The sequence below is a fragment of the Glycine soja genome, chromosome 16, assembly GCF_004193775.1.
Source record: "Glycine soja cultivar W05 chromosome 16, ASM419377v2, whole genome shotgun sequence".
Classification (NCBI taxonomy): Eukaryota; Viridiplantae; Streptophyta; class Magnoliopsida; order Fabales; family Fabaceae; genus Glycine; species Glycine soja.
The window spans coordinates 33,604,590-33,631,607 of record NC_041017.1 but is presented as its reverse complement, the minus strand read 5'-3'; the positions used below and the strand labels follow the sequence as shown (position 1 = coordinate 33,631,607).

Sequence of the window (27,018 nt, the reverse complement as noted above, 5' to 3'; positions counted from 1 at the left end):
GCTTAGCGGGATGATACCTGCAAGGAATTCCAGCAACAGTCCACAGTCATTACTTACCCTGGTCTTGAGAACTGCGTGAAAAACACACGAAAAGCAGGTCGTTGCCGGTGGAGGAAGAGAGAATGCAGAGAAGAAAGGAGGGTAGGGATGCTGAGGGCGTAAAGAAAAAGAAAAGAAAATTGAATAATGCTCATGTATAATGCTCCATAGAAAATTGAATTGTCATCTTCACCATCAATTGCTAGTCCTTGAGGCTTTGCTATTGTCTCATCTCCAGGACAACTTTTGTTAAGTTGCTCACCACAAAGACCAAGATTTCGTCCAAAAGTAGAGGCATCAAAGGTTTGCAACTGTCTTCCCAGGGGGATTCTTCCAATCAGATTGTTGTTTGATAAGTCTAACACAGAAAGACGATCAATTTTGGAAAGAGTAGAAGGTATTTTGCCTGAGAAATGATTTCTTGATAAGTCGAGAAATTCTAACAAATTTAAATTCCCAATCTCGTCAGGAATTTCTCCATTTAAGTTGTTTCTTGATAAATTCAAAGAAACTAATCCAAGTAAATACCCAAACCCTGTCGGTATTTCACCCGTTAAGTTGTTACTTGAGAGATCAATGCTCATTAAAAGATACTCAGGATTGAAAAACACATGTTCCTGGCCTTTCCACATCAATGAGACCTTAGAGTCATAATAGCCTTCTACAATTTCAGATCTGTTTACTGGTCTTTCCATCATTGCAGTAAAATTCCTCAGACATGTTGGAATTCTTCCAGACAAGTGATTCCTTGAAAGATCTAACAGATGAATTTGCATCAAATAGCAGAGATGAACAGGAACACTTCCAAAGAAGCGATTTACTCTCAAGCTTAAGATTTCCAATTGTTGTAGACTTTTTCCAATCCATGATGGTATTGTACCAGACAACAAATTTTCATCCACATCTAATATATATAAACTTGTGCAGTTCTTCAATGTGAATGGTAGCTTTCCAGTTAAACTGTTGTTTCGTAAGGCCAAAGCTCCCAAATTAACAAGAGTACCCAAGGACTGTGGAATCTTCCCTGACAATTTATTATCACTTAGATCAAGATATGCTAATGAAATTAGATGTTCCCAACAGTCAGGCAGCTGTCCCATTATTTGATTATTTGACAAATCCAATGTGTTGATTTTTGTGGTTGCACCTTTTCCGCACAAGAACAGATTTAAATCTGAAATCTTATTTTTGGAAAGATCCAACATGTACGCTTGTGATAAAAAAGCAGGAATTTCACCTTCAAGTTGATTTGAATTTAGAGTTATAAATCTATCAACATCAGTCAGCTTGATTGGTAGATTTGGAATTGTACCTTTGAGACTGTTGCTAGACATGTTCAACTCACTTATAGACTGTAACTTGTTCCAAAACCAATCCGGTACAAAGTCATCAATCTCAGCATCAGAAATATCTAGAAAGCTTAACTGACTTTGAGTCTGGAGCCAACTTGGGAAACTAGGTCCCAACTTGCAAGAACCTAGTCCCAAATGAAATATTTGGAAAGATGGAATCCAGGAAGTAGCAAACTTTAGAGACAATGAGTTGTCTGTTAAGTCTAATTCCATCAATTTGGACAAATTTGTGAGATGCAATTCGTTGATATCACCCTCCAAATAATTCTTCTCTAGGTGAAGACTCTCCAACTGATATAACAAACGAATGCTTTTTGGTATTTCACCCGTTAATTTATTATTGGAAAGATCTAATCTCCTCAAAGACGACAAAATTGAAGAATTTTGAATAAAGCTATAAATTTTCCCACTCAAGTTGTTACTGCTAATGTCTAATTCCTGTAATGTGCATATATTTCCAAGAGAAGCTGGAATCTCACCTTGCAGTTTGTTAGAGGAAAGGGTTAGAACTTCAAGAGAGTTCATTACTTTCCCAAATCCATCTGGAATGGGACCTTCTAACAAGTTATGATCAAGAGAAAGTGTATGAAGATTGGTGGTGAAGTTGGAAACCCAGTGAAATATAGCCAATGATTTCAATAGATTAGAGGAGAGATCAAGGGTGACAAGAGAAGATGAAGACTTTTTTATGAAAGTAGATGGAACAAGAAAACTTTTATCAGTAAAACTGCACTCTTCTAGATAAAGTTCTTGTATGGTGGAGCTGAAGTTGAAATTTCCTAAAATTATTGATGATGTGAGGTCATTAACAGCGAGATCAAGGACCACAAGCGAGGGAAAGTTTGGATGGTGAGGAGACGACAAATCAATATTATTACCACGAAGACGAAGCTCTTGGAGATTATGACTATAGTTGAACAACAATTGAAATGTTGATGATGTCAGCATATTATCAGAGAGGTCAAGGATGGAAAGAGAAGTGGAAAGGTTGGAATGAGAACGAAACAACGGTGAAATATCATGATCAGAAAGACTACAACGAACTAGTCTCAGCTCTCTTAAGTTTGGAATAAGCTCAGCAATCATTTGTTGCCAGTGACCAGAGGAGCCAAGATTTGGCATTGAATCCAGGCCAAAATTTGTTAAGGAAGAGAGAGAAGATAGCCACTTAGCATCGTTAACCATAAGATCAAAACTGCCAGGAAGTCTAAGAGTATGCAAGATAGGAAGATTCCCAACATGGAAAGGGATTGCTTTGGAAAGTGAAGTAAACCCAAGATCAAGATACCTCAACAGTGAGAGATTCCCAATTTGATAAGGGATTTCTCCATGGAGATCATAATTGCCCTTTAAATCTAGATATCGTAAACATGTAAGCTTCCCTAGCTGAGAAGGGATTGGTCCCCGGAGAGAACTTACTTTAAGATCAAGATACTCCAACTTTGAGAGATTTCCTATTTCACAAGGAATCTCCCCATCAAAATTCATATATGATAGATTCAGATATCTTAAGCTTCTGAAAGAGCCCAGGTGTTCAGGGAGTTTACTTTTATTGGAATCATAATTCGAACTGAGATCCAAATACTCCATATTTTGCAAGTAAACCAAAGAAGTGAGATCGATTAGACCAGTCAAAAAATGCGTATTCAAACCGTGAAGATCGAGTATTTGTACGTGACCTGTTTCATTGTTGCATTCAATGCCTCTCCAATTGCAGCAATCTTTGTTACTGTCATCATCCCTCCATGTGGACAGCATGCTAGAGTGATCTATGAGGCCTTGTTTGAAGTTGAGTAGTGCCTGCCTCTCCTTCTCTATGCATTTCACATGTGAACTCTGTGCTGGCCAGTTGAATCCAAGAAGGGATACTAACACTGCAAACAAAATTTTGAGAAAGTGACTGCCCATTACAATTTTCCAGATATGTAATTTCTGCTATATATGCTATAAACTCTGATAAGAGTAGAAGAACAACACAAAACACTTCGAATTATTATTTGCGATGTATTGAAAACACAGCAACAGGGTTAATGTAGTTGGTATAATTGTACGAAAGGCTTAATTTCTACACCCTCCGTCTATATTGACCATTCCATGTCAAACAAGCAATTATTATTGGTCCCAGGGAAATAAGTTGTTGAAAAACTGAGTCTACACTTTGTTATTTTTCCACACTTGGGGCCACTTGTCCAATATCAGATAAATTGCTATGATGTTTCAAAAATATCAAACCAATAAAGAAAAAAATTCCATAAAAAATTGTACCCAAAAACAATGCCACAAAATAAAAATCAAACTATAAATTGCCTATTTAGTATCTAAACTGTGCACTAGCTGATAATATAGTTCTTCCTCTAACCTTAAAATCATCAATTTAGTCTATAAATATATAAATGTCACAAATTAATTTAACAATATATTAAAAGTCATGTGTGTCCACTAATTTATTAGTAAGTAGTATAATTTCAGGTTCACTCTAACATTAATCATCATTTATTAAAATTTAAAATTAAGTATTATGATATATTTTATTTTCATGCGTTTTAAATGCTAATTAAAAATCTATAAAATAGTGTTTTATTTTATTTTCGAATGTCATAAAGTTATGATATTATATTTACTTAATACTAGTGTATGTATTATTTTATTATTATTATTATTATATTAATTAATACTTGTTTAATTTTACCATATTTTAATATAGTTAAACCAATGAAACTTGAACCTTTGGTCTTGATCGGTTTATTTTTAAAAATATTGATAAAATCATATTGATACAAACATGAAAATATAAATTACCTTAAAAAATTAAAATTTAGGAAATAGTTTTGAAGAATCTTTGAGATTGTTGAATATCTACTACGATTACCATCACATTCCAATATCTTAATTACAGTTACAGTGAATTTCTCAATTTACAAGGTTTTAAATTTGAATTTAAAATACAATATGCAGTTTTAATATATTTTAAAAAAAATAAAGTTTAAATATGTTTAAGGTCTCTAATAAATGACTTAGCTTTGTTCTATGTCCTTACTCATTTTTTCATTATTTTGGCTGCTTATATATTAAACTTTTATTTTTGAGTCATTATCATGAGTTAGTTAAATTCAAAATAAAAATTTTAATATATTAGGCACTTACAACAATAATTTTTTTTAATAGGAATCCAAAACATTTAGCATATACCTTAAATATATTTAAGCTAATAAAATACTTGTCATTCAGTAGGTTTAAATCATACCCGACTCAATTAATTTGATACAAGATCTCTCTTATATTTTAACCTTTAATTTATTTAAAATTACGAGTTCCTTATTTTTTCAATTAATTAGTCCGTATAAAAGCAACTCATACACATTTTACTTTAATGATTTAATTTTAAGAAACTTTTCAAAGACACACAGTTTTATACTTTTTATTTTCACTTACTTATGTTTCAATTAAAATTTAAGTTCAATTATTTTGATTGAGACAAGAAATAAAATTTTTTAATTATAAATAAAACATAATTTGAAATTACTTAACATAATACGTAGATCTTTTCTATTGGTAAAAAAACAATAATATCATATAAAATAAACAACTTGTTAGGTAGCGAATATATGCTCCAATATTTTATTATGTCATGTGATAAGTGAGTAAGACTAAGATTGAATTTTGTTATATTTGAGGAAGTAAAATGTTGGGTGCAAAAGAGCATTTCCATTTTGAGTGTTTGGCGTAACTTTTACTTTTAGAAGAAGAGTTAATAATAAGCTTGGACAAATACTATCTAAGTGTTACTAACATAGAAAATAATATTGTAAGTAATTTAAAAGAAGATACTTTTATGTATATATTTATTTAATTTTTAATATATTTATTACTTACTACCAGTATTTTTTCTATAAAAAAAAAACTTAAGATGTCCACACTCAATGTACATCTTGTCACAATAGGATTTTTCATGGGTTTAAGATTACCTATCATTTAATTTGATCTAATTATATTGGATTAGATTACAAGTATTAGGATCAATTTCGACACAATTAAATTAAGATTCGATTATAATTAATTTGGTAACGAGTTTTATTTTTAAAATTTTACCTAATCCAATTCATATCATATAATTAAATTTATTATTATATAAAAATTAATTATTAAATATAAAATACATTAATTTTTAACTCATATAATTTATTAAATTATTTTATTAAACTATCATGATGTTTTAACTTAAAAACACCGTATTGATAGTAAAATCATTAATTCTATAAATTAAATATTGTCACAATTTAATTTCTTTGAGTTTATTTAATTATTTTATACTTACAAAACTTTAGATAAAAACAAATTGTGCAAAAAAAATTATTTTTACAAAATAAAAAATATTCACACCCCATTAATCCAATTCGATTCAACCAGTTTGTGATCCGATTTAGCTGGATTTGTAACACCTGACCCATAACCCAACATATAAATTTTTGATCGGGTTGAATAAAAAGTTTAATCCAATTCAATTTAAGTCAACCGGCAAACACCCCTATAAATAACTTATTGGAATGAGTAAAATAAAATTTCTATATAGAAACTGAATGAGTAAAATACGAAATGGGTATGATATTGATGTGGCAGATTTCATGTCCTCTCTAATACGATTGGTAACATATAAACTTAACACTGTTGTGTTATATAAGTAGATGGAAGGTTTTTTTTTATGAAGAAATTATAATTTTTTTATTTTATGTAGGATTTTGATAAAAAAATAAATTTTAAGGTTTAAATCAATAGAAGTTATATTTTAACACGAATATAAAACGATTTAATTTTAGTTTTTATACTAAATTTTTCTTCAAATCCTAACTAGTACGTCCAAATATTCTTTTAAAATTTCTTTCATGCGATCTTTTTTTTTTTTTAATCCCTGTAGCATGTGTTTTTTAATTATCAAATCTTTATAAAAATGGTCTTTTCCTCTCATAAGTATTCTTATTAGAAAGTTTTTTCATAAAGTATTTAAACGTAGTTAATATACTAGTATGAATATATTATCCATTAAAGTTTCATTATAATTCAAGAACTTTTAAATCTAAAACCCACTTGTTAATTTAAAACCAAGAAATGCATAATAAAGAAATAATTATGTCTGTCATTTTCAACTCTATTCCTATGTTCTCATTTTGACAACTCTACCTTTGAAACTTTCTTGCTTGCTTTGACTTGGAACAGCGACCGAAAACAAAGGGCGAAGAAATTAAGCTGTGCTAACTACTTAAATCCCGTGCCTCTGTTTTTATTAAGCTGTGCTAACATTGAAGTTCCATTAGAATTCGATATTCTTTTTACATCTAAGATCTAATTGCTGCTTGATATATTAATTTAAAACCAAGAAATATATAATAAAGAAGTAATTGTGTTTCTCATATTCAACTCTATTCCATTTTCTCATTTTGACGACAAGAGTTTCCTTTAATTTTCTTTTCATTCAAATAACTCTACCTTTTGAAACTTTCTTGCTTTCTAGACTTGGAACAGCGAATGAAAACAAAGGGCGTAGAAATTGTGCCGTACAAGTATAGTAACTACTTAAATCTTGCTGCTGTGTTCAATACAGCATAACTGGTAAACCATAATTCATATCTGAAAAATCCTAATGGGTGGTTACTTTGTCAAAATCTTGTTTGCATTGTTAGTGTGCTTTTTGCATACTGAAATATCCATTCTTGGATTGAACTCTACATCGGAGATCTCACGTGTGAAATGCATTGAAAGTGAGAGACAAGCCCTCCTCAACTTCAAACGTGGCCTTGTAAATGACTCTGGCATGCTGTCTACATGGAGGGATGATGAAAATAACAGAGATTGTTGCAAATGGAAAGGCCTTCAATGCAATAATGAAACAGGTCACGTCTCCAAGCTTGATCTTCATGGTCACTACCCACAACGTTTGTCAGGTGTAATCAATATTTCTTCATTGATTGACTTGCAAAATATTGAATATTTGAATCTTAGCAATAATGATTTTGAAGGGAGTTACATCCCAAAATTTATGGGCTCGTTCACCAACTTAAAATATCTTGATCTATCATGGTCGAGGTTTGGTGGGAGAATTCCTTATGAATTGGGGAATCTCTCAAAGTTGGAGTATCTTGATCTTAAATGGAATTCTCTTGATGGAGCAATACCTTCTCAACTAGGGAAGCTTACAAGTTTACAGCATCTAGATCTAAGCCTAAATTCTCTTAGTGGAGAAATCCCTTCTGAAGTAGGGGTGCTTACAGGCTTACAACATCTAGATCTAAGTAGAAATTCTCTTCACGGAGAAATCCCTTCTGAAGTAGGGAAGCTTACAAGCTTACGACACTTAGATCTAAGCTTCAATTCTTTTCGTGGAGAAATCCATTCTGAAGTAGGGATGCTTACAAGCTTGCAACATCTAGATCTGAGTGGAAATTCTCTTCTTGGAGAAATCCCTTCTGAAGTAGGGAAGCTTACAGCATTACGATATCTAGATCTAAGTTATAATGTGGCTATTCATGGAGAGATCCCTTATCACTTTAAAAATCTCTCACAACTGCAATATCTTTGTCTTAGAGGACTTAATCTTTCCGGGCCAATACCTTTCCGGGCTGGGAATCTTCCTATCTTGCATACTCTTAGACTTGAAGGCAATTTTGATCTTAAAATTAACGATGCACAGTGGCTATCTTCTCTCTCTTTTTTAACAACTCTTGGCCTGACATCATTGCATAATCTTGGCTCCTCTCGTTACTGGCAACAAATGATCGGTGAGCTTATAACAAACTTGAGAGAGTTGAGTCTAGTTGATTGTAATCTCACTGATGAAAGTGTTGTGCTATCTGCTTCCATTCAAAATTCTTCATCTCCTCTTGTCACCCTTAACCTTAATGATAACTCGTTAGAAGGTCCAATACCTAATCTTTCAAATTTTACATCTTTGAGGACATTACATCTTTCCAATAATCGGTTAACTGGAGAAATACCTAAAAGCATTGGGTTGCTACATGAGTTGGAGTCTCTTCACCTACAGGATAATTACTTGGAGGGTGATATCAATGAATGGCATCTCACAAATTTGTCCAAATTGGAGGAGTTAGACTTAACAGACAACTCGTTGTCTCTAAAGTTTGGTACTACATGGGTTCCACCTTTCCAATTATATAATTTGGGACTAGCTTCTTGCAAGTTGGGTCCTAGTTTCCCAAGTTGGCTCCAAACTCAAAGTCACTTGGGCTTTCTAGATATCTCTGATGCTGGGATTGATGACTTTGTGCCAGACTGGTTTTGGAACAAGTTACAGTCTATAAGTTTGATGAATATGTCTTACAACAGTCTCAAAGGTACAATTCCGAATTTCCCGATCAAGCTTACTGATGACTATAAACTTATAATTCTAAATTCAAATCAACTTGAAGGTGAAATTCCTGCTTTTTTATCCCACGCTTATGCATTAGATTTTTCCAACAATAAGATTTCAGGCTTAAACACATTCTTGTGTGGAAAAAGAGCAAGTACAAACCTACACACTTTGGACTTATCAAGTAATCGAATAATGGGACAACTGCCCAACTGTTGGGAACATCTAAATACATTAGAATTTCTTGATCTGAGCAATAATAAATTGTCAGGCAAGATTCCACAGTCCATGGGTACACTTGTTAATTTGGAAGCTTTGGTCTTAAGACACAACAATTTTATTGGAGACCTACCATTCACCTTGAAGAACTGCACTCGTTTAGATATACTAGACTTGAGTGAAAATTTGTTGTCTGGTCCAATACCGTCATGGATTGGACAAAGTTTACAACAATTACAAATCTTGAGCTTGCGTGTAAACCACTTTAATGGAAGTGTTCCTGTTCATCTCTGTTATTTGAGGCAAATTCATATCTTGGATCTTTCAAGAAATAACTTGTCAAAAGGAATTCCAACTTGTCTAAGGAACTTTACTGCGATGATGGAAAGCAGACTACCAACATTGACATTTAGTTTATAAATGTATTCATCTGGCTTTACCCGAAATCTCATTGAATATAGAGAAAAACATGAAGACTAGAGACGGAGAACACTATTTTAGGATTGAGAATCTCTTTAAATAAAACGAAAGAGAATAGAGGATACAAGAGATATAAGATGGATGGTGATGATAGAGTAATTGCTAACTAGTGATTAGAATTAAGACATTTATTCCTAAATTAGGGAGACTTCGCCTAAAGCTGCAGAAAAAAGAAAAATTAGTATTGCAATAGATTTATTGTAAATACTTGTGGTGAACCTTCAACGAATCATGATCATGATTTGACAGGCTAAGCCCATGATGAACCATACGTGGTCCACTCCTCTCTTGAAAAGGTAGTCTCCAACAGATATTTTCAGTGATAGCAGTGAGAATATGTACTAAGTACTAATGATACCATTTATTGCAGACAGACTTCTTATAAAACTAGAAGTTTGATAGTTTACAACATTTAGAAAAGTGTATCAATTTAAATGGCAGAATACAAATAAAAAAATGAAAATTGCAAAAGAAATGGCAAAACTGCATGAAATGAAGTTGTGTTTTAGACTGCCTATGATCCTTTCCCTTTTCTTACGAAAATAAGGACTAGATGATGGGATCTAATTGGCACTCTCATATTGGTGCAACGGAAGAGAGAGAATTTCAAATTAGCATTCATTGTGTGAATTTCATTTACAGATATACTCTTTTCTATTTTCGTGATAATTGAGATAAATAGATAAAATGTGATAAGTCCAGCAACCTAACACTAGCTTGATGCAATTTTTAGCAAAGCAAAAGTGCATGTACAGAGGGGGTCTAACACAAGGATGCAAATACACTGGTAGTAACTAGGAACAAATAGGGTATCTTGCATTCTTCTTCTCATGCACAAATTTGATTCACAGTTAAGTATAGCTGCACTAGGAGAATATAGTAGAAAGCATTGTTGAAGATGAATATGAAGTGGTGAAATTTTAGATATCACAGATCTAAGCACAATAATGAAAAACAAACAGCATTACAAATACAATAAATACAACAATAGCATACTAACTTTCTGGAAACAAGATTTTGCAGTTCATTACTTAAATACAAAACATTGTAAACTCCTATATTAAAGAAATTATCTCGCATTTGTAGCTGCCAACAATGGTTTCTTCTCTGATCAGAAGTCTGCAGCACATCTGCAACAATCAGCATTTTTTTTTACAACAATTAATGTGCTGGATTAATTACAAGATATAAACATAATTATATTTTTTCATATAAAATTGAAAATGGAAGTATACATGCAGGGACCATGGCCCCCAAGTTTTTCACAAAGTGTATTTAAAATACCATGTTAAAAGAATTACGGTCCCCTTAAAATTTATGAAAAAAAATATTGAAAAATAATACATGTCATCTTAGTTGACACTTAGGGCGACAAAAAGAAAAAAGAAAGAGAAGTGTATGTATAATAGGTAATATAATGTGATAGTAAAAAGTGAGATAAAAAGAAATTAAAGATAATAATAAAATATTTGTAATGTGTAAGTGTACATTTATAATTATGGAAAATCATTTTAAAAAATGCATCTATTTGTTTCTTCCATAAATGTCTAATTAATATATTTGAAAGAGTTTATGTTTCTAGTATTTAGGAATAAAAAATTATTTATTAATTTTCATATAAATGATAAAATTAATTAGATAGTAATGTTTTTATGCTTAATATAGTTGTATATTTTTTCTTTGTAAAAATTTTAAAAAAAATTACAAGTTAAATAATAATTAGATTAAATTATTATTATTATTCTTGGCCTCCTCTAAGTGAAATCCATATTGCTCTTTTTGATCCAGTGAAGCAATTTCTTGATATATGTAAAATAAGACTAAGTCAGAACATAAACCATGAAATTGACAAATAAATCTAGAACATACCTTTTTGCCTTGGAGCGATCAGCAACAATTCCCACATTCACAATAAGCATACATATAAATAGTCTGTTAATCTGTTCAGAAACCTCATGTAAGCAATTCTCCAAGGAGGCCACAGTAGTAATGGCCCTAATAAGCCCCAAAATCCAGTGAAGTATCCAATCCCCAAGCTCATGTATAATCCCTCATAGAAAACTGAATCATCACCTTTGACTGCTGTTTCTTGATGCTCTTCTGTTGTCTGATCTCCATCCCCAGGACAAGTTTTGTTAAGTTGTTCACCACAAAGATCAATGTTTCCTTCAAAACTAGAGGCTTCAAAGGTTTCAAAATGTCTTCCTGATGGGATTCTTCCAGAAAGAGAGTTGTGTGACAAGTCTAATTTTTGCAAATAATCAATTTCAGAAAGAGAAGAAGGAATTCTCCCAGAGATGTGATTTCTTGACAAGTCAAGTGATTCTAGTGACCTTAAATTCGCAATCCGAGAAGGAATTTCTCCACTCAAATTGTTTCTTGATAGATTCAAAGAAACTAACCCAAGCAAATATCCGACCTCCTTTGGTATTTCACCGGTTAAATGGTTACTGGAAAGATCAATGCTCTTGAGCTTTAACTCTGGATTCTTGAACCCCTGTTCCACACCTTTCCACATCCATGTTATGTCAAGCGTATAATCTCCCGATGAGAAACCATAAATTGCATGGTAAGTGTTATTATACCAATATATACGAGACATAGTGTCACTTGAGTTGATGCTCTGTTGAGACATTGCAGTGAAATTCTTTAAGCATGATGGAATTCCTCTTGACAAATTATTCCTTGAAAGATCCAACAATTGAATACGGTTCAAATAACAGAGATGAATGGGTAGATTTCCTGAGAGGTGATTTCCTCGCATGTTCAGGATTATCAATTGCTGCATACTTTCTCCAATCCATGATGGTATTGGACCCGACAACATATTTTCACTCAGGTCCAGCATAAATAAACTGCTGCAATTCTTCAAAGAAGAAGGCAACTCACCCATTAAACCATTGTTTCGTAAAACCAAGGCTTCCATATTAACAAGGGCGCCCATGGACATAGGAATCTTCCCTGACAATTTATTGCTGCTTAAATCAAGGAACAGTAATTGCTTTACTGATTTCCAACAATCTGGCAGTTGCCCCTTTATTTGATTGTGTGACACATCTAAAGTGCCCAAATTTGAAGCTGTGCTTTGGTCACATAAGAATGAAAACAAATCTGAAAAATTATTTTCAGAGAGCATCAGCTCGGAAGCATGTAGTAAAAATGACGGAATTTTACCCTCAAACTGATTGGAATTCAGAAGTATAGACGGTCTGTTAGGAAGCTTCAATGATATATTAGGAATTGCACCAATGAGATAATTGGAAGACATATTTAACAATCCCATATTTTGCAACTTATTCCAAAACCAGTCTGGTACAGAGTCATTAATCCCGTTATCAGAGATATCAAGCTCATACAACGATCTTTGAGTCTTGAGCCAACTAGGAAAAGTGGGGCCCAACTTGCAAGATCTGATTCCCAATGATTCTAATTGGAATGGAGGAACCCAACTCGGCACAAATTTCAGAGACAATGAGTTCTCTGATATGTACAAGGATTTTAATTTGGAAAAATTAGAAAGATGGGATTCAGTGACGTCACCCTCCAAAGAATTCCCAGCCAAGATAAGATACTCCAACTCTGATAGAAAACCAATGCTTTTAGGTAACATGCCAGTCAACCGGTTATAAGATAAATCCAAGCCCTTAAATATGTCTCTGTTGCACCATGAAGAATTTCGGAAGAAGCAAGAAAATTCCCCGTTAGGTAACATGCCAGTCAACTTGTTATTTGAGAGGTCTAAAACCTGCAATGCGCACATGTTACCAAAGAAAGATGGAATCTCGCCTTGCAGTTTGTTACCGGAGAGGTCAAGAACTTCAAGAGAGTTCATTACTTTCCCAAATCCATCTGGAATGGGACCTTCTAACATGTTATTATAAAGGAAAAGGTTATGAAGATTGGTGGTGGAGTTAAAGAGCCAATAAAATATAGTTGATGATTTCAACAGATTTGAGGAGAGATCAAGGGAAACAAGAGAAAATGAAGAACTCATAATGAAAGAAGATGACATACGAAAACTTCCATCCGTAAGACTACAATTATACAAATCCAGATTTTGAAGTTTTGAGCTGAAGTTGAAACCACCTAGAAAGACTGATGATGACATATTATTATAGGAAAGGCCAAGGATAACAAGAGCCGGAAAGTTTGGGCAGAGAGGAGATGGCAAAACAATGTTATTATCACGAAGATAAAGCTCCTGAAGATTAAGGCTAAAGTTTGACAACAGTTGAAATGTTGAGGATGTGAGCTTATTTGAAGAAAGATCAAGGATGGTAAGAGCAGTGGAAAAGTTGGAAGGTGAATAAAACAGAGATTGAATATTTGTATCTGAAAGAGAACAACCAACTAGCCTCAACTCTCTTAAGTTTGGAACAAGCTTGCTGATCATTTGTAGCCAGTGATGAGAAGAGGAAAGGTTGTGTAGTGAACTTAGCCTAAGTTTTGTCAAGGAAGAAAGATGATTCAACCACTCTGCATCCTTAGATTTCACATCAAAATTGCCACCAAGTGCAAGAGTGTGCAACAAAGGAAGATTCCCAACTTGGAAAGGAAATGCTCCCGAGAATGAATTCCCCCCCGCAAGATCAAGATACCTCAACTGTGAGAGATTTCCAAGTTGATAAGGGAGTTCCCCATCTAGATCATTATCACTTAGATCAAGATATTGTAAATGTGTAAGGTTTCCAAGTTGATAAGGGATTTGTCCATGGAGATAAAAATTCTTACGTAGATCAAGAGACAGTAAATGTGTAAGCTTTCCAATATCAGAAGGAATACTCCCACCAAATGAAGAAGCAGAGAGATTGAGATATCTTAAGTTGGTGAACGAGCCCATGTGTTCTGGGATATAACTCCATGGAAAAGCATTAGAGCTGAGATCCAAGTGTTCAATATTTTCAAGGGCAATCAATGAAGAGATATTGATTGCACCACTCAAATATTGTGTATCCTGACCACGGAGATGAAGCATCTCAACATGACCAGTTTGATTGTTGCATTGAATGCCTTTCCATTTGCAACAGTCTCCGTTATTGCCATCGTCCCTCCATGTAGACAGCATGCCATAGCCATCTATGAGGCCATGTTTGAAGTTGAGGAGTGCTTGTCTCTCAGCCTCAATGCACTTAATTTCTGCACTATTGGGAAGGCTGTTGAATCCAAGAATGGATCCAGCAGCATGCAATAAAAGCAGCAAAAGTGCATAAAATAGTTTCAGAAAATAACAACTCATTATGAAATGACTAAGAGTAAAACGAAGATCGATTACTGTGATCAGTTTTCTCTTAAATGGTGAAGTATGAAAGATGGAGCCTGCGGCAGGATTTATATAGCTGATAGTATGGCTAGATGACAGAGTTGTGTTAATTTTCGTTCACTTATCGAAGACAACAAAATAAGGATATTTTCTCTTAAAAAAAACTTTATTTTAAAAATTAAAATACGAAGACTCCGTATACGAGGCTTATATATTTTAAATTCCTTTATTACACCCAGGTGATAAGCAATTTAAACTTACCATTCTTCATGGAAAAAATATAGAATTTATAATAAAAAAATCAATAATTATATAATTGTGTAATCAAATTATTTAAGCACACCAAAAAATATGATGTGTTATTCAAGAAATGCAAGATTAATTTGTGTTTACATGAATGTTTTGTGTAGACTAACAATTTTAAGTCTTTGCACTTGTCCCAAGAAATAAAAAAATCTTTGCACTTGTTTTTAAATTCACAAATGCATACGTTAGTTTTGAAAACAATTATTGCTCATTATATTTTTGCTGATATGAAACAACTCAGTAAGATTAAAATCGGGAACAGTGATGATAGTATGACCATACGAATAAGTTGTTAATTCTTGTTCAAAGACAAGAAAACAAACTAAGTTTTTCAAATGTAAATTTTTAGAATAAAGAAAAAATATGACGACGAAAAACATAGTATGGCTAAATGACAGACTTGTTAATTCTCGTTCACTTATCAAAGAAATAAGGAAGTTTTCTCTTAAAAAAAACTTTATTTTAAAAATTAAAATACGAAGACTCCATATACGAGGCCTACATATTTTAAATTCCTTTATTACGCTCAGGTGATAAGCAATTTATAATAAAGAAATTCAATAATTATATAATTGTGTAATAAAATTATCTCATATATTAATTACATATTCATCAAGCTCTACTTCATACTGTACCAGCAAGTTGTAACAACTAAAATTTCATCAGATAATTCGACAAAAAATGATGTTACAAATTTTAATAAATAAAAAATATAACTATGATTTTATTTTTAGATTATCAAGGAAATTTTTGCAATGTCATTAAATTACACTACGTGAGCTGCACATTAAAGTATTTGAGTTTGTCACTTTAACGAACACACGATGCTGAGAAAAGTTTATGTAAAATTAAAACAAACAAGGCTTAAACAACATTTTGGCTCCTATAAATTATTAGAGTGTTTTTGTTTTAGCCTTTCAATAATGTTTAGTCCCAGTAAAAATTAAAAAAATAAATCAGTCCATATTATCAAAGTAAGAACATTAATTGACTACATAACATGTAGTTACATTAACCATTCATTGACTTCTCATGCTATCAAAGATCTTAACAATAAATAATGTGTAATTTTTTTAAAATCTCTCATCAACTAATCTAGCATTATCAATTATTTTTAACACATGAGAATTTGAAGATCCAAATTACTACAAAATTTACACATGACAGTCTATCAAATTAACTCATTAGTAACGTGACGAGTCAATGGACAACCAACAACATTATTACATAATCCGTAAATGTTGATAGTTGATAGTAAGGACTAAAACCAAGTATTAAAATTACAAGGACTAAAATATAAAAAAAAATTATTTAAGCCCACCAAGAAATATGATGTGTTATTTTGCCAAAGTACAAAAAATGCATGACTAATTTGTCTTTACATGAATGTTTTGTATAGACTAGCAATTTCAAGTCTTTGCACATGTTTTTAAATTCACCAATGGTGGGGAGATATTTTGCATCAGGTAAAATGAGCTTTTTACATCAATTCCAAAACCAATATGTAAATCTTGTCTATGTAAAATGTATTTCCTTTTTTACATCAATTGTTTTGTAAGCAACATAAAAAGTGTCTTTCTACATCAATTATGAAACAACCAATGTAAAATTATCACTCTTTCTGTCATTAATTTTTCTTCCACAATAATCAACCCACATCCACATCAAAATCACTCCTTAATCCATCTTTCCCCCGTTCAGATCACCCTCTTAAAACTCATGAAAGAGAAATGAAAGGAAACAAAGCAACCACAAAAATGTGAAGAAAAACTAAAAAGAACAAAACAACCATCCTCCTCGACAAGTAAGTTTGAATGAATTACAACAAATATAAGAAAAAAAATAAAAAGGAAAGTTGACCCGACACGTTGATCCAACATAACTGCCCCTTTACCTACCAAATATATAGGTTGAACCTATTTTAACAATAGGTTGGAAATTTAAACTTATATTGCTTTGTTTAGCATATCAAATGGGTCAATCCAATGGATTGAACTTATTTTATCATCCCTAATCAAAATCTCACAATTAGAACATTGATCATGGAAAATAAGATAAGGAGCTTTATGTTAATAATAAATTCCTCAAAGTAATTCTTATTTTATAATCAGAATCTACCTATGAGGCTGCTTCAAGAACTTACAAAGATTAGGTCTTAATTCAATCAAATTTCATAGTCTCTTGAAATAATTGTTTAAATATACTTTTGGACCATCAAATTTAGATTACTTTTGTAGTTGATCCCCAAATTTAAATTTATTTTTATTCCCTTAATTTAAAAAAATATTTTTTTAGTCCTCCTCCTACAAAAAATGCCACAAGTTATGCATTTAAATCATCAAAAATCAGTCAAGAGGGTTTAAAAAACATTTTTCAAAATTGAGGAACTAAAAAATGAAAAATTAAATTTGGAGGAAAAAAACAAAGATAATCCAAATTTAGAGGACCTAAAAATATATTTAAATTAAAAAAATTGATAAAAAAAAGTATTTTAGAAAAATAAGAGAAATCTTAATGTTTAAAATTACTAGCATGCTCTAAAGTAAAGTAAGGTCCTAATATATTTTCTAATTCAAGAGAATAAATGAAATGACAAAAATTCCTAAGTATTTAGTATGCTCTCTTCAAGCCTAGAAGACATATTATCTTAATTGTGAACCAAATTAAAGGTTATATGAAGGAAAAATAAAACAATGCACTTAGCCAATGTAATAAGAGAAAATTGTGGGACAGCGTGATGGTTGTTGTGGTTTCAGTGGTAAAGTGATTGCGCCGGTGGGAATATGAAAGAGAAATATCGTTAGTGACACTGTCTAGTACTCTTTTATTGGTTATAAAGAAAAAAAATCTTTTTTTTAATGTTGTATATTATTGACTAAAAATTATTAAAAATTATAAATTTAAATTGGTGAGTTCTATTTTTTATTTAATGATTATATATATTTCTTAATTTTGATGTGAAACCATTAATTAAAATTTGTGATTTTTTATAAATTTTAATAAATAACAGAAAAGAGTATTGTTAGTCTTCCTCAAAGATAAAATAGGTGTAAGGTGTATAAAAGAAGAAAAATAAAAAAGGGGAGTGATGGAAATGTGTGTTACTTTCGGCCAATTAAATTTTCTTTCCTTCTAATTTTTTAAATTCAAATTTTAAACCTTTTTTACCTTTTTTCATTTTCTTTCCTCTCTTCCAAAACATAAGTAAGTTGCACGTTAGAATATTTCTATTTCTAAAACTTTCTAGGATTGATATCATACTAAGAAAAATCTACTTAGAATTAAGACCAATAAATATCATGTGTCATTTTGTTAAAGCACAGAAAATGGAAGTTTAATTTGTCTTTATATAAAATTTCTACAAAGACATAAAATTTCTACAAAGACTAATAATTTCTTAAAAAAATTCCTTTATTTTAAAGAATAAGGAAGTCTTCTCTTAAAAAAACACTTTATTTTAAAAATTAAAATACGAAGACTCCATATACGAGGCTGATATATTTTAAATTCCTTTATTACACTCAGGTGATAAGCAATTTATAATAAAAAAATTCAAATAATTATATAATTGTCTAACAAAATTATCTCATATATTAATTACAGGTTCATCAAGCTCTACTTCATACTGTACCAGCAAGTTGTAACAACTAAAATTTCATCAGATAATTCAACAAAAAAATGATGTTACAAATTTTAATAAATAAAAAATATAACTATGAAAGTCTCACATCAGATAGAAATGAAAAAATTGAATACCATATAATAAGTGAGAAGAAAATCATAAACATGAACCTTATGATTTTTTAGGTTAAAATGTGATGTAAAAATCACTTATATAGTTACTCGGGATAAAATATTGAGAAAAAAGACAATTAACTTGAGAGTCTTTTTCTTAGCTTACACCTGTGTTGTTAACAATTGATAATTCTGTCTAGCATGCTATATTGTGAAAAAAAAAATACTTCTCTCCTTATTTGTTCATTTTACATATTTCCTGGTACCATAATATTTTTTTATTGTATTTTTATATCCTTTAAAATAAATTTGCTTTTGGAATTTTCTCTTGGACCAGATACCATTCAAAGAATTTCAGATAATGTAAATGCACGGGGTTCTTTTTTATTTTTGATTTTGTGGCATTTATCTCAATATTTGGTTGATATATTTGAAACATGATAGCGATTAGCTGATGTATCAGCCAACGGACCCTAGTATGGAAAAAGAATACCGTGAAGACAGAATTTTTCCACAAACTAATGTATCAGCATGAGTTTCCTTTAATTTTCTTTTGATTTAAATATTTTTGTGGGCGTGTTTTAATTTTCCTTTTTGATGTGATTGGCGAGCTTAATTTTCTAACCCATGTTTTAAGGGTTGGCAGACTTGGAAAACAATTGCTTGGATTTAACTAAACTGGCTGTTTATACATGTTTTCTTTTTAGAATCATATCACATATATGTAGTCTGTTGATGAAGTAGATAGTGGGAGCTTATGTTTTGGGCAGAAATTGTGTCCTCAAACTTTCATGTCATAAGACAAATTATCTTCTGAATTTTCACAATAATATTCTTCTATGCTATCATAAGAAGAAGAAAAAACCACCAATATCTTGTAGATGCATGTTCTCTTAAACAGGTGGTATTCTTCTAGACCAAAAACAAAAGGTGGTATTCTCTGTGTTCAATTATATCTTTTAGCTGGAATCTTCCGTGTTCATATGTTGGGGATTAAAATATTTAATAGGGATTAATTAACATGAACATATCCAGAAAATAAGTAGTGGAGGAGTAAAATAATACCAAGCTTAAACATACAAAATTATGTTAATTAATAAATTTCATAACTATATTTTATATAAAAAATTAATTAACCTGTATATATGATTTTTTTAAAAGAAAAATATGAGAGGGAAACCATTCTTGTTTCATTTGATACTGCCATGTTAATCAATCACGTTTAATAAATATTTTCTTATATGTTGTGATTTGATTTTTTTTCTTTAATTAAGACATGGCTTTTAAAAAATTACTCTTACAAAATCTTACCATTCTTCAAGAAAAAAAAATTAGAATTTATAATAAAAAATCAATAATTATATAATTGTGTAGTAAAATGATTTCGTATATTAATTACAGGTTCATCAAGATATACTTCATATTGTAGCAGCATGTTGTAATAACTAAAATTTCATCAGATAATTCGACAAAAAAATGATGTTAAAAATTTTAATAAATAAAAAATATAAATATGATTCTGTTTTTACATTATCAAGGGAATTTTTGTAATGTCATTAAATGACACTGTGAGGTGCCCATAAAAGATATTTGAGTTTTTCACTTTAACGAGCACGATGCTTAGAAAAAGTCTATGTAAAATTAACACAAACAAGGCTTAAACCTCATTTTGGCTATGGTAAATTAGTGTGTTTTCTGCTTTAGTTTTTCAAAGTTTTTTATTTTAGTCCTAGTCAAACTTAAAAAAAATATTTAGTCTTTATTGTAAGTAAGAATATTATTTGATGATATAACATGGAATTACATTAACCGTTAATTGACTTATAAAGATTTTAACAATAAATAATATGGAATTATTTTTAGTAAATTATGTTTTTAAATTTCTCATTAATTAATCTAACATCATCAATTATTTTAAACATATAAGAATTTAAAAATTCAATTTACCAGAAGATTTACATATAATAATAGCATGTCAAACTATTGATATCGTCGACGGAACAATGAACTAGCAACATCACTCTTAACCTATTGATAGTTGATAGCAAACAATAAATTCAAATATTAAAATTACAAGCACTAAAATATATAAAAAAAATTATATATTAAAGTATTAAAAAATCCTCAATTTTATAGGAGCAAAAAACAATTATTTAAACTCAAAAAAATATGATATGTTATTTTGTCAAAAGTATGAAAAATGTAATAGTACTAATTTATCTTTACACTAATGTTTTGCACAGACTACGAATTAATGCATTTATTCCTAAATTAGGGAGACTTCGCCTAAAGCTGCAGAGAAAAGAAAAATTAGTATTGCAATAGATTTATTGTAAATACTTGTGGTGAACCTTCAACGAATCATGATCATGTTTTGACAGGCTAAGCCCATGATGAACCATACGTGGTCCACTCCTATCTTGAAAAGGTAATCTCCAAGAGATATTTTCAGTGATACCAGTGAGAATATGTACTAATTACTAATGATACCATTTATTGCAGACAGACTTCTTATAAAACTAGAAGTTTGATAGCTTACAACATTTAGAAAAGTGTATCAATTTAAATGGCAGAATACAAATTAAAAAATGAAAATTGCAAAAGAAATGGCAAAACTGCATGAAATGAAGTTGTGTTTTAGACTGCCTATGATCCTTTCCCTTTTCTTACGAAACTTATTCCTAAAATAAGGACTAGATGATGGGATCTAATTGGCACTCTCATATTGGTGCTACGGAAGAGAGAATTTCAAATTAGCATTCATTTGTGTGAATTTCATTTACAGATATATCCTTTTCTATCTTCGGGATAATTGTGAGATAAATAGATAAAATGTGATAAGACCAGCAACCTAACACAAGGATGCAAATATACTGGTAGTAACTATAGGAACAAATAGGGTATCTTGCATTATTCTTCTCGTGCACAAATTTGATTCACAGTTAAGTATAGCTGCACTAGGAGAATATAGTAGAAAGCATTGTTGAAGATGAATATGAAATGGTGAAATTTTAGATATCACAGATCTAAGCACAATACTGAAAAACAAACAGCATTACAAATATATTATACAATAAAATACAACAATAGCATACTAAGTTTCTGGAAACAAGATTTTGCAGTTCATTACTTAAATACAAAACATTGTAAACTCCTATACTAAAGAATTATCTCGCATTTGTAGCTGCCAACAATGGTTTCTTCTCTGATCAGAAGCGTGCAGCGCATCTGCAACAATCGGCATTTTTTGTACAAAAATTAATGTGGTGGATTAATTACAAGATATAAACAGAATTATATTTTTTCATATAAAATTGAAAATGGAAGTATACATGCACGGACCATGACCCCTAAGTTTTTCACAAAGTGTATTTAAAATACCATGTTAAAAGAATTACGGTCCCCTTAAAATTTATGAAAAAAATATTGAAAAATAATACATGTCATCTTAGTTGACACTTAGGGAGATAAAAGAAAAAAGAAAGAAAGAGAAGTGTAGGTATAATAGATAATATAATGTGTTAATGTGATAGTAAAAAGTGAGATAAAAAGAAATTAAAAAGAATAATAAAGTATTTGTAATGTGCAAGTATACATTTATAATTATGGAAAATCATTTTAAAGAAATGCATCTACTTGTTTCTTCTATAAATGTATAATTAATATATTTGAAAGAATTTATGTTTCTAATAATTAGGAATAAAAAAACGTATCTATTTATTTTCATATAAATGATAAAACTAATTAGAAAGTAATGTTTTTATGCTTAATATAGTTGTATATTTTTTCTTTACAAAAAATATAAAAGAAATTACAAGTTAAATATTAATTAGATTAAATTATTATTATTATTCTTGGCCTCCTCTAAGTGAAATACATATTGCTCTTTTTGATCAGTGAAGCAATTTCTTGATATATGTAAAACAAAGTCAGAACATAAACCATGAACTTGACAAATAAATCTAGAACATACCTTTTTGCCTTGGAGCGATCAGCAACAATTCTCACATTCACCATAAGCATACATATACATAGTCTGTTAATCTGTTCAGAAACCTGATGTAAGCAATTCTCCAAGGAGGCCACAGTAGTAATGGCCCTAGTAAACACCAAAATCCAGTGAAGTATCCAATCCCCAAGCTGATGTATAATCCCTCATAGAAAACTGAATCATCACCTTTGACTGGTGGTTCTTGATGCTCTGCTGTTGTCTGATCTTCATCCCCAGGACAAGTTTTGTTAAGTTGTTCACCACAAAGATCAATGTTTCCTTCAAAACTAGAGGCTTCAAAGGTTTCAAAATGTCTTCCTGATGGGATTCTTCCAGAAAGAGAGTTGTGTGACAAGTCTAATTTTTGCAAATAATCAATTTCAGAAAGAGAAGAAGGAATTCTCCCAGAGATGTGATTTCTTGACAAGTCAAGTGATTCTAGTGAACTTAAATTCCCAATCTGAGAAGGAATTTCTCCACTCAAATTGTTTCTTGATAGATTCAAAGAAACCAACCCAAGCAAATATCCGAACTCTTTTGGTATTTCACCCGTTAAATTGTTACTGGAAAGATCAATGCTTTTGAGCTTTAACTCTGGATTCTTGAACCCTCGTTCCACACCTTTCCACATCCATGTTATGCCAAGCATATAACCTCCCAATGAGTAACTACCATAAATTTCATAGTAAGTGTTATTATACCAATATATACGAGACATAGTGTCACTTGAGTTGATGGTCTGTTCAGACATTGCAGTCAAATTCTTTAAGCAAGTTGGAATTCCTCTTGACAAGTTATTCCTTGAAAGATCCAACAATTGAATACTCTTCAAATAACAGAGATGGACGGGTAGATTTCCTGAGAGGTGATTTCCTCGCATGTTCAACATTATCAATTGCTGCATACTTTCTCCAATCCATGATGGTATTGGACCCGACAACATATTTTCACTCAGGTCCAGCATAAATAAACTGCTGCAATTCTTCAAAGAAGAAGGCAACTCACCCGTTAAACCATTGTTTCGTAGAATCAAGGCTTCTATATTAACAAGGGCGCCCATGGACGTAGGAATCTTCCCTGACAATTTATTGCTGCTTAAATCAAGAAACAGTAATTGTTTTACTGATTTCCAACAATCTGGGAGTTGCCCCTTTATTTGATTGTGTGATACATCTAAAGTGGCAAACTTTGCAGCTGTGCTTTGGTCACATAAGAATGAAAACACATCGGAAAAATTATTTTCAGAGAGAATCAGATGGGAAGCTTCTAGTAAAAATGACGGAATTTTACCCTCAAACTGATTTGATTTCAGATGTATAAATGGTCTGAAAGGAAGCTTCAAGGATATATTAGGAATTACACCAATGAGATAATTGGAAGACATATTTAACAATCCCATATTTTGCAACTTATTCCAAAACCAATCTGGTACAGAGTCATTAATCCCGTTATCAGAAATATCAAGCCAATACAAAGAACTTTGAGTCTTGAGCCAACTAGGAAAAGTGGGGCCCAACTTGCAAGAACCGATTCCCAAGTATTCTAATTGGAATGGAGGAACCCAACTCGGGACGAATTTCAGAGACAATGAGTTCTCTGATAGCCGCAAGTATTTTAATTTGGAAAAATTAGAAAGATGGGATTCAGTGACCTCACCCTCCAAAGAATTCCTAACCAAGTTAAGATCCTCCAGCTCTGATAGCAATCGAATGCTTTTAGGTAACATGCCAGTCAACCGGTTATCAGATAAATCCAAGTTCGTAAATATGTCTCTGTTGCACCATGAAGAATTTCGGATGAAGCTAGAAAATTCCCCGTTCAACTTGTTATTTGAGAGGTCTAAACTCCGCAATGCGCACACGTTACCAAAGAAAGATGGAATCTGGCCTTGCAGTTTGTTACCCGAGAGGTCAAGAACTTCAAGAGAGTTCATTACTTTCCCAAATCCATCTGGAATGGGACCTTCCAACATGTTATGATAAAGGGAAAGCTTATGAAGATTGGTGGTGGAGTTAAAGAGCCAGTAAAATATAGTTGATGATTTCAACAGATTTGAGGAGAGATCAAGGGAAACAAGAGAAGATGAAGAACTCATACTGGAAGTAGATGACATAAGAAAACTTCCATCCGTAAGACTACAATGTTGCAAATGAAGATTTTGAAGTTTTGAGCTGAAGTTGAAACCACCTTGAAAGACTAATGATGTCATATTATTATAGGAAAGGTCAAGGATAACAAGAGAAGGAAAGTTTAGGCAGAGAGGAGATGACAAAACAATGTTATTATCATAAAGATAAAGCTCCTGAAGATTAAGGCTAAAGTTTGACAACAGTTGAAATGTTGAGGATGTGAGCTTATTTAAAGAAAGATCAAGGATGGTAAGAGCAGTGGAAAAGTTGGAAGGTGAATAAAACAGAGATTGAATATTTGTATCTGAAAGAGAACAACCAACTAGCCTCAACTCTCTTAAGTTTGGAATAAGCTTGCTGATCATTTGTAGCCAATGATGAGAAGAGGAAAGGTTGCGTAGTGAAGTTAGCTTAAGTTTTGTCAAAGAAGAAAGATTAGCCAACCACTCTGCATCCTTAGATTTGACATCAAAATTGCCACCAAGTCCAAGAGTGTGCAACAAAGGAAGATTCCTAACCTGGAAAGGGAGTGCTCCCGAAAATGAATTGCCCCTCGCAAGATCAAGATACCTCAACTGTGAGAGATTTCCAAGTTGATAAGGGAGTTCCCCTTGGAAATCATTATAACTTAGATCAAGATATTGTAAATGTGTAAGGTTTCCAAGTTGACAAGGGAGTTGTCCATGGAGATATTTATTGCGACCTAGATCCAGATACAGTAAATGTGAAAGGTTTCCAAGTTGATAAGGGATTTGTCCACGAAGATATCCATTGCTGCCTAGATCCAGATACCGTAAATGTGTAAGCTTTCCAATATCAGAAGGAATACTCCCACGAAATAAAGAATGAGAGAGATTGAGATATCTTAAATTGGTGAACGAGCCCATGATTTCTGGGATATGACTCCCTTGAAAATCATTATTGCTGAGATCCAAGTGTTCAATATTTTCAAGGGTAATCAATGAAGAGATATTGATTGAACCTCTCAAATATTGTGTATCCTGACCACGGAGATGAAGCGTCTCAACATGACCAGTTTGATTGTTGCATAGAATGCCTTTCCATTTGCAACAGTCTCTGTTAGTGTGATCGTCACTCCATGTAGAGAGAATGCCATAGCGATCTATGAGGCCATGTTTGAAGTTGAGGAGTGTTTGTCTCTCAGTCTGAATGCACTTAATTTCTGCGCTATTGGGAAGGCTGTTGAATCCAAGAATGGATACTGCAGCATGCAATAAAAGCAGCAAAAGTGCATAAAATAGTTTCAGAAAATAACAACTCATTATGAAATGACTAAGAGTAAAACAAAGATCGGTTACTGTGATCAGTTTTCTCTTTAATTGTCAAGTATGAAAGATGGATCCTGCGGCAGGATTTATATAGTTGATAGTATGGCTAAACGACAGAGTTGTTTATTCTCGTCGAAGACAAAATATTAAGGAAATTTTCTCTTTAATTTTTTTTAAAAATTAAAATATGAAGACTCCATATACAAGGTTTATATATTTTAATTTCCTCTACTTGAGCACAAATCTCCTAATATAATTTTTGTTCATACATCTAATATTTACCAAAAAATATTGATCCAATAGTGTTGCCATCTCCGTTTCTGGTAAATATTGAATATCAAATTAATTGTGAACAAAATTTAAAATATGGAAAGACCAAATTTACAAGAAAAAAAATGGTGGACCAAATTTCAAAGTTGGCAATAAACAAATTAAACTAAAATAAAATTTAAGTGCCAAATTTTCTGATAATGACCTACGTGCAAATCAATTTCGATGGCAATGTTGTAACAACCTTAATAATTTCTGACATTTCTGGGCGCGTTCCATCTTTGCATAAATTGACTTCCAAGTCAATGCAAAACAAAAGACACTATGGCAAAGTTTTGCATGTGATAGAAAATTGGAAACTTTGTGTGGAACTTTTTGGCTAAAGAAACCTCTACTCACCCACAACACACTTTCTATCCCTCTCATTCTCTCCATTGATGATATTTGCTTTGTTTTATACTAATAAATAAGCAAATTGTAATCACCCCATTAACAAACTAATTTTTTTTAGTAATCCAATTAACAAACTCATTTGCAAGATTTCTTTGACTAATTTATGTGATTATGATTTCTAAACTTTTTGGGATA

At 31.7% G+C, this 27,018-nt stretch overlaps 4 protein-coding genes across 4 annotated transcripts; 1 reads left to right on the top strand and 3 right to left on the bottom strand.

Moving 5' to 3' along the window:
- Positions 1-53: 53 nt before the first annotated feature.
- Positions 54-2,587, bottom strand: LOC114389990 (receptor-like protein EIX1). The gene has a single exon (XM_028350682.1). The coding sequence runs from the start codon at positions 2,574-2,576 to the stop codon at positions 54-56; it is 2,523 nt and encodes an 840-aa protein (XP_028206483.1). The 5' UTR covers positions 2,577-2,587.
- Positions 2,588-7,026: 4,439 nt separating this feature from the next.
- LOC114389989 (receptor-like protein EIX1) lies at positions 7,027-9,390 on the top strand. Its single transcript, XM_028350681.1, has one exon. It carries the CDS (start codon positions 7,027-7,029, stop codon positions 9,388-9,390), a length of 2,364 nt encoding a protein of 787 aa, XP_028206482.1.
- Positions 9,391-11,356: 1,966 nt separating this feature from the next.
- Positions 11,357-14,716, bottom strand: LOC114389988 (receptor-like protein EIX2). Its single transcript, XM_028350680.1, has one exon. The coding sequence runs from the start codon at positions 14,684-14,686 to the stop codon at positions 11,357-11,359; it is 3,330 nt and encodes a 1,109-aa protein (XP_028206481.1). The 5' UTR covers positions 14,687-14,716.
- Positions 14,717-21,661: 6,945 nt separating this feature from the next.
- Positions 21,662-26,216, bottom strand: LOC114389337 (receptor-like protein EIX2). Its single transcript, XM_028349985.1, has 2 exons — positions 22,725-26,216; positions 21,662-21,979 (listed from the first exon to the last, which is right to left on the bottom strand). The coding sequence occupies exon 1, from the start codon at positions 26,152-26,154 to the stop codon at positions 22,762-22,764; it is 3,393 nt and encodes a 1,130-aa protein (XP_028205786.1). The 5' UTR covers positions 26,155-26,216; the 3' UTR covers positions 21,662-21,979; positions 22,725-22,761.
- Between the last annotated feature and the right edge of the window lie 802 nt (positions 26,217-27,018).